This window comes from Cynocephalus volans, chromosome 16, assembly GCF_027409185.1.
Source record: "Cynocephalus volans isolate mCynVol1 chromosome 16, mCynVol1.pri, whole genome shotgun sequence".
In the NCBI taxonomy this organism is placed as follows: domain Eukaryota; kingdom Metazoa; phylum Chordata; class Mammalia; order Dermoptera; family Cynocephalidae; genus Cynocephalus; species Cynocephalus volans.
The window spans coordinates 41,091,399-41,103,956 of NC_084475.1; the positions used below are offsets into that span (position 1 = coordinate 41,091,399).

Here is a 12,558-nt window from a genome sequence, read left to right on the forward strand (position 1 = left end):
ATAAAGTCTGCCTTATTGTGCTTTAACAAGTATCACTGAATAATTTTTTTAAACTTAATTAGTTGCCCCCAATATTTAGTACTCAAGATGGAGAGTTCCACAGGGAAAGAAGTAGAAAATGACAGAGCATAGAAGTAGAAAATGACATAGTCTCTCAGGCAGTTTAAAGCCAAAGGCAGTAAAAATGTAAATTCTAATACTCTCCTCCTCCTCCTCCCCTGTGCCAAAGTATAGAACACTGTGAAATAACATTATCTTAGATACAGCAAGGCCTTGGGTACAACGGTCAGAAAATATCAACAAAAGAATACTGTTGTAAGAGGGCAGAGACACAAAGATCTCATTAAAAACATTATGATTGGTTGGCTTATAGTGCAGAAGAAAGGTGCAAATGCCCTCAAATTTTGAGTATAATAATCATGTTCTTAAATAAATGATGCTAAAAATGAAATACCATTCCCTATTGAGTAACATGTAGCAGATCTACACTCTGTTGAGAAATATTAGAAAAATATGGAAAATATGTTTAAAGAAAACCTGTTTTGAAACTGTCAGGGAGCTTCCACGTTTTATGAGAGAAGCACAGAAAAGTGAGCCCATCACTTGGCCATCTTCCACTGAGGCATTTGCCAAATTCTTAACTTGCAGAGAGCAAGAAGTCAAGAAGCCAAATGTAAAACAAAGTGGAGTTTTCAGCAATCTTACCAGCTGAAGAGACAAAAATTGAAGTTCAGGACATACTAAGGAGAAGGACCCCTAATTAAACCCCAGGGTACATTTTTGGAGAATATACCATAGGTGTAAAGGAGAACAAGAGGTAGACCAGCAAAACAAAACTACAACACGACCTCAAGTCAGCTCAGTTCTGATTGGACTAGGTGACCTGCTCTGCTCTAGCTGTCTACTTGAGAATACGTCGAATCCTCTCTGGAGGAAAACACTATCATTCTAGGGTTCAATAATTTTTCATTCACTATTTTCAGTATTCAGTCAAATTTACCAGACATTTCAAGAAAACAGGATCAAAAGATGGGGGAGGTGAGGGAGGGGGAGCTGGGGAGAAGAGACAATAGAAACATACCAAAGGTGACCCACATAAGGAGTTATCACACAAGGACTGTAAAATACCATAATTAATAATTTAATGATATGAGCATTTAATTATATGTTAAAGAGAATCAATGATGAGATGGAGAATTTCACCAAAGAACTCCAATCTCTTGAAAAGCAAACAAATGCAGAGGTGGGGGAGGAATATGAAGCTGTTGGAATGGTGGAGTAAGAACCTCTGGAAGTCTGCTTCTCCATAAAAGCAATGAGAACACTGGAAAAAACGTCAAAATCAACTTTTTTAGAACTCTAGAAATTAACTAAAAGCTTACAACAATGCAAAAGTGTTTATTCAAGGGAAACGACTGAATCTTGCTAAGCACAGTAATCTTTTCACTTGCCCAAACTCCTTTTCATCTCTCTTACTGTGCAATAGACTTGAAAGCTAAGAGCTTTACAACTAAGGTATCTGTGAAAAGCAGTAGTCTATCAGTGACTGAAAGGGGCAGAACAGATTTGGAGCTCCTCAAAAATTCTCCCCATCCTTAGAGAATTGACATTATTTGACCTCTCCGGCGGCTCACTGAAAAGCTCCATTCTCAAGGCTTGTCTTTACTGAACCTGATTTAGGTAAACCATACTCTGTACAAACAGCCTCATCCCTAAGGCATTTGTCAAAAACAATCACTTAAACAATGTTTAACATCGCAATTGTCTGCGGTAGCATTAACAATTGCAGCTAACGAAAGGCTGACCAAAAATTTAAAAAAAAAACAATTGGGGGATGCGATGTCTATAGGGGGCTTTGGAAAGCTCCAGCACACTACTGGCAATCTGGAAAGTCACACACATGCAAAGCTGTGCATATACCCAGAGAGGACTGAGAAAGTCCTAATCTATCATCTCTGGCTGACCTTGCGGCTCTGAATGAGCAAGAAATAAAGGTTAAGGCAAAGTTGTAAACTGCCTGCTGAAGCATTGAAAACACACCCCCAACAAAAACACAGAGCCTCTTGGCAAGGGCTGGGAGATGTATTGGTTGAAGGCATTTAAGGAGAATCTCTGTTCAATAATTAGTTGACCATTAAGCTAACAGAGCAGATTCTTCAGTGGCCATACAGAACAAAGAATATAGACTCTACAGAATTAGTTCAGGAAAGTCACTAAAAAATTAAGCAACAATAATAACAACAACAAAACAAGGACAAACAACAAAAATCCCTGGGGGGGAAGAAAGCTGCCACATCATATTATTTAAAATATCTAGTTTTCAACAAAAATCATGAGACACACAAAACACCCAGAAAACTATGGCCCATAGACAGGATAAAAAGCAGTCAATAAAAATTGTCTCTGAGTCCAAACATTGGATTTACCAGACAAAGACTTTAAGTCAACTATTATAAATATGTTTAAAGAATTAAAGCCATGTTTCAATTATTAAAGGGAAGTATGAGAATAATGTCTCACTGAATAGAGAGTATCATTAAAAATACTAGCAATTGTTTTTAAAAATACTAACTAGAAATTATAGATTTGAAAAGTAAAATAGCTGAAATGAAAAATGTATGAGAGTTGTTAAGCAGCAGACTGAAACTGGCAGAAGAAAGAGTCACTGGAGTTGAAGATGGGTAAAATGAGGGTTTCTAATTAGAGGAACAGAAACAAATAAAAATAAAGAAAAATGCAAAGAGCCTCAGAGACCTGTGGAACATCATCAAGTGTACCAAGAAAGTGTACCTTTCTGGAATCCCAGAAAGGGGGGGAACAGGAAAAGGGGAGAAAAAAAATTTGAAAAAATAATGGCCCAAACCTTTCCGAACTTGATGTAAAATGTTAATCTACACATCTGAGAAAATCAAAGAACTCCAAACAGGATAATTTCAAGGAGAGAAACACTTAGAAAAATCACAGCGAACTGTTGCAGGACAAAGACAAAGATAGAATCTTGAAGGCAAGAGAAAAGTGACTCATCACATACAAGGGATCCTCATTAAGATTAACAGCTGACTCCTCATCAGAGACCATGGAGGCCAGAAGGCAGTGAGGTGACATATTAAAATGTAGAGAAAGGAAAAAAAAAAAGAATCAAATACAGTGAAAGAAAATCAAGAATTCTGTGTCTAGGAAAACTACCCTGTGAAATCAAAGGAGAATTTAACACATTCCCATATGAACAAGAACTGAATTTATCACTAGCCACTAAAGGACAGCTGAAAGAAAAGGACACTAGAGAGTAACTCAAATCCACACAAAGAAATAAAGAGCACTGATAAAGATAACTACATAGGTAAATCTAAAAGACAGAATAAGTGTGTTTTTGTCTCTCTTTTCTTCTATCTGATTTAAAAGACAAATTCATGAAGCATTAATTATAAAACTGTGCCTATGGGCTTATAACGCCTAAGGATGTCACGTGCATGGCAGTAACAGTACAAAGGAGGGAGGACGGAATGAAGCAAAAGTTCATGAAAAGATTCATATTACCTTTTAGTTCTATTTTTCCACGAACTTTATCAAGTATCCTTGTATCAGGCAAAGCAGACATTACACAGTGAGATCATACCTCATACCCACTAGCATGGCTATGATCAAGACCACACTGGTCTTGTTCTGTTACAAAGTTCAATAAGGATTTGCTTTTAACTTAAGTCAGTTTGAGTTCTGTTTTTTGTGACAAACCATCCAAATAGTCCTAATGTATATAGGTCTTTCTAGTTATCTTTTTAACTTCTTGATATTTTTCCAGATATAGCCTTTTAGATTTTTAGAGCTCACTTAGACTCCTCCACTCAATGCTGAAAGTGAACGTCTGGTCTATCTTTGGGCCAATGCTGAGTCTCTTCCACAGCATCCTTTACTGAAGCAACACTGTCTCAGAATCTGCTGAAGCAGCAAAAAGAAAAGAGAGGACAGCAGTAAAACCAAATTGCACACCTTCTTAGTCAGGCAAGAGTGCATTAGTATCTGAGGCCAAACGGACACCCACTAGGAAGGTGGCTGGAACCAAGTGCTCTTGAAAGAACCCAAGCTGAAACTTCCATGAAGATCTCAAGCAGAGAATCTGTGTGGGTTGTATCTCCATAGTACAAGTACTAAGGGGAAAGGCGGTGGTCACAGGTTAGCCAGAGAGCATACTGCCAGAAATGGAAAGATGTTGAGGTTCTATAAAGTGCCAGCATTTAGATATCTGTCTTAACAAAGGACGTTTAACATCCAAGACAGAATTTAAAATAGTGTCAAATATTTTTAAAGGTATTTTCTTTTAATTTCTCTTCCATCCACTCTGGATAAAGGATCCTGAAGATGAGGCGCAGGGCAAGAGGTGAAACAAAGAAAATGAAAGAATAGATAGTTTCTTCCTTTACCATCCCCAACGTATGAGTCAGGCCCAAGCCGAGGGAAAGAGAGAAGATTCAATTGAACGAGAAATGGAAGTTTTGATTTAAACTGGACTTTTTAACATACCTGAAAATATAGCTGCTCTAATACCCTGACAGGACTGGGATGCTAAGGGGTTTGCCAAGGGGTGAGGAAGAGAGAATCTTTACAGTATGTCTGAAGAGGGTGATGGAAAGAAAAAATAAAGCAGTTCATGATTGCACCTGACCAAATGTAGCCAATTCAAAAAACAGGTGACTTTCAGTTGCTCTGTGGTGGTATTTCATAGGTTTATCTGGAGGTAGGCCATGAAAAACAGCACTATGCAACTCACCTTCATATTTACTATAATAATGGTTTTTCTACCTGGATCCTTGAGGAAATATCTCTATGAGCTTAGTATCAGGGGTAGTTCTGCTTCTCTGGATCAAATGTTGTGCTTTTATCTAACAGATATCAAATGAATTGGGAATGTTAATGAGCAAGTCCCACTCCACAGGACAGATTGCATCACTGACATCATTTACCATTGCTGACACATGGTGATGATAAGCAGATCAGCTTTTAGTCTTTTATTATAGTTTGTACATTTTCTACAGAAAATGCACCCCCTTATTGCCTGTACCCCGAGTGGACTGCTCTTTTTATCCTGAGGATACTGTGAATCGCATTTCACAGATGCGTTTCCCATCTTTGTTTCAGCTACTAGAAAGCTTGGAGTCAAACACGTGTGCTTCCTCCCCTGTCTGCCGGTATATTTTGTATGTTGGCCTCAGTCCTGGCTCCAGGTTAGATTAATTTTGTCCCCCTCTCTCTTATTTTTTAAACCTACTTCTAATTACATTATCTTTGTGTGCATATCTTTATAAGCCCTTTTAGATTCTCTTTGCAGCAATATGCATGGGCAATGTAATAAACAGAAAGAATGGTTTTCAGTGCACATATTGAATTATCCTGTGTAGAATCACAGGGGTAGTTCATGCTAGACACAAGACACAAATTTGCACATTTCAAAATGCTGTAAACGACCCCTAGAATGCTACCTTAGACGGTTTCCTTAGGAAATAGCACCATGTGGCGTAACTCACCTACCCCAGTAGTGTGATCTCCCTTTGGTCCTGTGTAGGAGGTGGGAGTTTCTCCTCTTCTCCTGTGCCAGCTGCTCCTGTTCCTTTTCTCCTGAGTAAATGCACATTCACCTTGTTCGAAAGTGCACTCTCCAGGTGGAGGTAGAAGTCTTTCTGCAAGGAAATAGCAGGTATTACAATTGCTGAGACACTTTCAATGAATATGCATGTATTCATGGCTGTCGACAGCCCCGCTCTGCATGTATGGGTGTCGTCTGGCCATATGCCATGCATATGCAGAGGCAGCCTCCACCGGCAGCCCACCCAGGCCAAGTGCTTGCCTCCAGCTCGAGCTTGTACTCCACCTTGGGTCCTGCCACAGAGGCAGAGAACAATCGAATCTAGAGCTAAAATACTGGGATACTTTGAGAAAGAAACTTTCTCCAACTTGTGAATTTATTTGTGTGAATGAGCTTACAAAGCTCTGAAAATCGGAGGTATATTGCCTTTATGAAAATATGGAAAATAATAAAATTGCATAGTACAGGAACTTTCTTCAGAAAACCGGGATGAATAAAGAGTATTCTCATAATAACCCTGTAGTTCCTTTGGAGGAGGGAGAAAATGTGAGAGAATTAAATGTACTTCTGGAGGCATAGTTGTGTGGAGAAAATGACTTAATGTCTCTATGTCTCAAGTATTCTTACTTGTGATGTGGGAATATTAATGATACCTACTTAGTAAGTTTGTGAGGACTAAATGAGATAATGTATGTAAAACATTTAGAACACAAAGTTCTCAGTAATTATTAGTAAAATAAATATTAGAACTTATTGTGCCTTATTTTCCATTTCCAAAGGCAAATGTTTATGTCTTTGAACGCTATCTTTAATAACTTTAATAATTATTATTCTTAGAATGGTGCTACCTCCCAACTTACTGGGGACTTTTCTTTTGGCTGAACTTGGCTGTACCTCTTCACATCCAGATTCTTAGCAAATTTTTCTAATAAATTGCCTGCCTTTTATGTCTCTAGTGTGATAATTATTTTACTTCATTTTGTTCTGCATACAGTACTGGCTAATGAAGACTCATTCCCTCTTCTGTGCCTGATTTTTATCTTTGTTGTCCCTGTATTGCTTTGTAAGTCAAGGGACCAAAACCAAACTGTCTTTTAATTAAATAAACATGGAGATTATTCTCCAGTGATTGACACCGCAATTTACCTGTTTGTTAAAAAATAGACACTCCATTATTTAGGATGCAATGGTAATTAGTGGGTACAAACCAATGATCTGGGTTGAGGTATGCACCATTTTCTCCTTAGACATAGGGTAACACACAGCTAGCAACCACCACTTAATTTTGTCACTATCATCAGTGCTTATTCTATTGTTCCACTGTCATTTAATTCACTCAGAAAATACTTTATTAAAATTTTAAAATTGTATTTTTAACAAGCCTCTGTGAAATAAGAATTTTATCAGTATAGCTTGAACATCTGTATTCATGTAAGATAATGACAATAATAATAACAGTAGTAATTATAATAGAAGATATTTGTTTTTTACAGCACTGTTTTATGCCAGGTTCTACTCCTGGGAATGTCTATGTATTACTATCTCCCTTACAAATGAGAATAAAGAAGTTAAGTCACATGTACAAAGATACACATTACATTTGAGTCATCACTTCTAAATTCCAAAGCCGACTACACAGCTCTGCAGAGAGGCACTTCTGTCAAGAAAGACAAGGAATGGACTAGCACAGATTAAATGCATGTGGCTCTTAGAGAAACAGAGTGTCATGTACAGGCCAGAGAGACAAAGAGAGCTGAAATAACTGCCCTCTTACCTGGAGATGAGCAGCTACCCAATTGTATTGTAATGTCATCCAGGGCTACAAGCCCACAGTCCCAAAAACTTTTGCATAGGCTCATGAAAACCACCTGCAATTCATAAAAATAAAGCTATGAATTCTGTTAACAGAACATTGGAAACTCTAATGAGAGTACTTTAAAAGTTTATAGAAAAATGGAATTAAAAGTAATGCTTATCTTTCCATGGACTTTTTAAAGACCCCTCATACAATCTGGGATTGACCTGGCACAGCAGGTATACAGAAGCAAACTACAAACACCATTTCATTGTCCGATAAGGATAACAGAACACAGTGGCTTAAAGAATGGGTACTATTTATATATAACCCTGGAATTACTTATATTATGTTTTTGACCACAGTCAATTTCGTAATGATGTATTGTGTATAGTAATGCTGAAATTAGTGGCATTCTTTAAAGAATTGACGATAACAATGAGGGAAGCAAGAGGTTAGCTGGGTGACAGAGAAAAGTCCATCAGGTTTTAAATATTTTCCCCAGATGATCCACAAAGTACATACAGAGTTAAAGGGTTTTGAAACATTTTTTGAAGTATTTCCAGTACAAACACTATTGATTTTTAGGAAATGACTTTCTGGCAACGTGCCTCATTCATGTTGTGAACAAAGTCCCAGCGATTTGCCATCTGGAGACGTATATTCCATTTCCAAAGACAAAGATCTATGTCTTTTGTTGATATCACTAATAAAGGCCCTAAACACAGTTATTTTATCAGTCGAAACATTTTCATTGTTGTGAAGGAAAAAAAAATCTGTACCATAAATTATTAAATTCATTGTGTCAGAGAGAGAGAAAAGTCTTGGATTTCTTCCCATTAGGCCAAGTTTAAAAGCTATTTTTTTTACATATAGGATGAGCAAAGAATACTTTTAAAAACACTTATATTAGATTTTCAATGTACTTGCTGTTTACAAAGCTATTTCTCATGGGTAGCCTAATGTGTAATTAGCACAAGCTCATACAGTCCATGTTCAAGCTCTCAATTACAAATCTCAACTCAAAGACAAAGGATGATATAATAGAAGTTAAAACCCAACTTGTGAATAAAGAGAACATTTTATATTTTTAGGTTCTAATATTCAGAATATTAGAATGTCTTACATTCATTTGTGTTATCAATAGAATCCCTTTGCTCTTTGATGATCAGATTTACTAGAATATAGAATTTATTTAAAAAGAAAAATTTAAATATGTGACAGCTTACCATTATGCAAAATATAAAATGTCTTAAGCCAAGATCTTCACAATAATTACTAATTGTAAGATGTGTGAAGATTTACTTGCACTATACTCATATTGCTTTGAGTTATAAAAAGGATAGTTTGGAGATGTAACAATGTATAAATATGTATATTTACAAAGAACAGAACAAAACAGGGTGGGTTTTTAATTTTTTTATTTTATTTTATTTTTTTACCTCTGTTAATTTTCTCATCTTTATAGATTCTGGTGACTATCTGAATTTGTAAAATATTTTACTTGCAGGGTTTATGCCTGGGACTTATTCCCCATTCTCAAAGCAAAGGTCTATGTCATCATCCCTGAATGCAGCTACATTTTATTAGCAATTTTCACTGTTATGTGGGAAGGAATATTCATCTGTCTCATAATTTACTGAATTAATTGTGCTGCAGAGAGAAAAGTCTTGGCTTTCTTTCCTTTTGGCAACTTTAAAGTCTATTTTCCACACACATAGTTGAAAGAAAGTGAGCTGAGATGCCGGATACCAATCAAGCTTTATTAAAGGAAAAGAAAATCTGCCAGGCTGTGCTCAAAGTGGCAGGCAGTCTGGGGCTGCCCTCAAAATGGACAGCACCAGGTGTTGGGGTGGTAGAGCTTATATAGTGCACCAAGGGCTGGCTGATACCATCAAGGAGGGGCATTGTGCTAATGCTGAAGCTATGTGACCAGGGTGGAGAACTGCGCCCTTCCAGAAACAAAAGGGTTTCTGTTTTGCAGAAGTCATGAGGCTTCTCGTAAAGGGAAGGAGGGAGGGGTTTGGTGCTGGAGTGGAAGACAAGGCCAGCAGCTATTTTGTGCTTACTGTGTGCACAACAGTGCCGGTCACATCCAAGATCCATCAATAGTAAAAAAGCACTTTTTCAAAATAAGTATGTGGTAGTGAGATGATTCACCACGTAAATCATTATCTGTGTAAAACTGAAACATTGTCATGGTAGTGTATTCTAAATAAGAGAAATATTAACACATTTTTATATGTTTACTATAGCATTATTTTATAATGACCATAAAACCAAGCAGGCAAGCAAGCAAGCAAACAAACAGATGAAACAACCCAAAATTTCAAAAACAGAGGAAATAAACTGTAATACAATGATCTAAGAACAAGCCATCATTAGATCTGATAGCTTGTGAATATTACTCAGTAGTACAGAAATATATTCCTCCCATAATGTTAAGTGAAAAAAGCTGGTTAAATGAGACCAAATCATATCTAACTCATCTAAAAATATGTAGGAAAAGCCTGGAAATTTTACCAAATTTATAACAATAATGTTAGGCTTATGAAATTATGGGTATTAAACAGAATTTCCTCCTATTTTTTAAACATTCTATAATTTTATTACATTTATATTTAAAAAATGAAGAAGGGATATCTATAATTAAGATGTGGAAAAATGAGTTAGTGTCTCTTAGACTGGCATTCTCTATTATGGAAGCCACTAAGCACGTGTGTCTATTTAAATTAAAATAATGTAAAATTTAAAAGGCATTTATTCAGTCACATTAGCCACATGTCAAAGTGCTCAACTGCCATATAGCTAGTGTCTAACTGAATCAGACTCAAAAGATGTGTAACATTTCCTCACTGCAGAAAGTTCTATTGGACAGACCTCCCTGGCTCCTTCTGGGCAGTCCAATTTGTGAACTGCCACAGGGGGTTGAAGGAAATGTTAAAGATATTTGGGGCAACAGCAGGTCACTAGGTTGTTCCTATCTTAGAGCTTTTCCCACACTTAAAACAGTAGCCAGACCATATGATGTTCTGTGTGATAAAAGATCCACAAAGTCAGTCAGCTGTGACCAGATTCAAACTAAGGTCTGAAGCCTTACATTTGTTTAGCAGTTGTCCACCAGCATTCCAACACACAAAAGAAACATGACAAGATCAGCTTGTTTGGTTTTTCCATATGGATATTAATAATGCTAATAATGTCAGTTTCTATTTGGGGGCCGCCATTTTACATTTTTCAGGCAACTTGATGTGAAGAGGTTTTTTAGGGTAGCTGGTGACTGGGCAAGCTGATGACTGGGCCTGGTTGAGAAAGGACAAAGCAGAAGCCAAACATCTTGGCCTGTTCTTAACATGTCTCCCTCTGGGTCCAGTTAAGATGTGACAAGAAGGAAATCACCCATTGTCTAAATTTTTGAGGGGATTAATCTCATGTTTGTTTACAGATCTTTTTAAAACCAGTGCTTATTTCATTTTAGGCAGTATTTCAAAGCAAATGGAACATCTGTAAAGACTGGGGGAAAAAAATCTTAGCTTAAATGCATGTTAGTATCTATTTAAGAGGGGAGAGAAGAAAGGATCAAGTAAAATGATATCCCTAAGACAGGTGCTACTAATTTTATGCAAACTTCTTATAAGCTAGGGGCAAATTAAATTTGTACAAATCATAGGGACTGGTACTATTTCAAAATTTTTGTTTTGATGGAGAATATTCATTGTTGACCTACCTAGACTAATTTTGTAAACACAAATAGGCAGTGAATGGAGAGCTATATAAACATATTTGCAAACAAATAATTTTAAATATAGTCAAGTAAGGATCAACAATATTACTTAACTTGCTCATTATCATACTAAAAATAGACATTGTACATGTTCTTTTACCTGCAACAGGTGTTTTAACCTCAGCACTTTTGATATTTTGTGCCAGATAATTCTTTGTCGTAGGGGACTGCCCTGTGCAAGTGCATTATAGGATTTTTAGCAGTATCCCTGGCCTCTACCCTCTAGATGCCAGTATCTTTCCCAAATTGTGACAATCAAAAATATCTCCAAATGTTGTCATATGTCCCTTGGGGAGATAAAATCTCTGGCTGAGAACCATTGGTCAAGAGCAGTAGAAAACTGTTGTGTGGATCATAAAACCGCACTTACTTCTTGTTATGTGCAGTCCTTGTGCTAGGCAATTTCAGATCTGCTGCCTCATTTTTGGATTCACTGTCAATTTCAGCTTATTTATCCTCCCCACTCAGAACATGACAGTTATTTAAGTTTTAAAAATGAACTAGATTGAGCTAGTTTTCCTCTGCACATTTCCAGGTGATGGTTCTAGCAAGCTATGAAATATGCTCAAGCCCTGGAAACAAAAAGTAAAGGAGCAGAAATGCAAGGGAGATGGACTAATACCCAAATTGAATAATCATCCCCTAGATTATCAGGGCTTTACTGTTCACTTCCCTGTTTCAGAAAACTGCAATTGTTGAAGGGCAATAGAATCTCCTATTTGTTTTCATTTTTCTCTCTTTCAAAAAGTAATCATCTACTCTCTAGAAACAATAACGACAGGTGGCAGAACCCAAAAGGCAACTGAGCAAATTTTCCTTGCAGTATCTTCTCAAATTTTCTTGGGGGATGTAGGGGAGGAGGGGAGGGTCTGTGTAGAAATCCCGCCACAAAGCTGTTGATCAAAGCGGGCAGACTGCCCATAGGCTTGTAAAAGTCCAGAAGAGTTCCTGGTTAAAGTTCTCAGGAAAGAAAAAGTAGAGAAACAGGTATGTCGGGAATTTATTTGCTCAAACCAAATCAGGTTGGGTTTTAAAAGAATTAGGGTTACTGATTTTCACTTTATGAAGTGTCATAGTTTACCCAACCCAATGAATAGGATTTTACCAGGGGAAGGAAGAAATCAAGCTTTGTAGGAGTCATGAAATATAATAAAATCTTTGTTGTGCAGTTAAAAAAAGATTGTTTGTATTTAAGAGCTCAACACTGACTGAATTAACTGGCTTTTCACTGCCTTTTAAAGTAGTTTCCATGGCCTGCTTGATAGACATAGTGGGCCAGGCTGTCGGGTTAATCCACCATCTACTTTACCAATTGAATAGCCCTATTTAGGCCTGTAATTAGCATGTGAATGACAGTTTCCAAAAACGGGCTTCTATCCTCAGAAACATTTCAGTCTCAGG

The 12,558-nt window shown here is 37.0% G+C and overlaps 1 protein-coding gene across 1 annotated transcript in view; it reads right to left on the reverse strand.

Annotated features, from left to right (window-relative positions):
* Window positions 1–12,558, reverse strand: part of MAMDC2 (MAM domain containing 2) — a 149,935-nt gene that overhangs the window by 21,869 nt on the left and 115,508 nt on the right. Inside the window, exons 10-11 of the mRNA XM_063081199.1 lie at window positions 7,353–7,446; window positions 5,520–5,672 (exon numbers count right to left, since the gene is read on the reverse strand). Coding sequence (XP_062937269.1) covers window positions 5,520–5,672; window positions 7,353–7,446 — 247 coding nt within the window. The remainder of the gene's footprint in view (window positions 1–5,519; window positions 5,673–7,352; window positions 7,447–12,558) is intronic.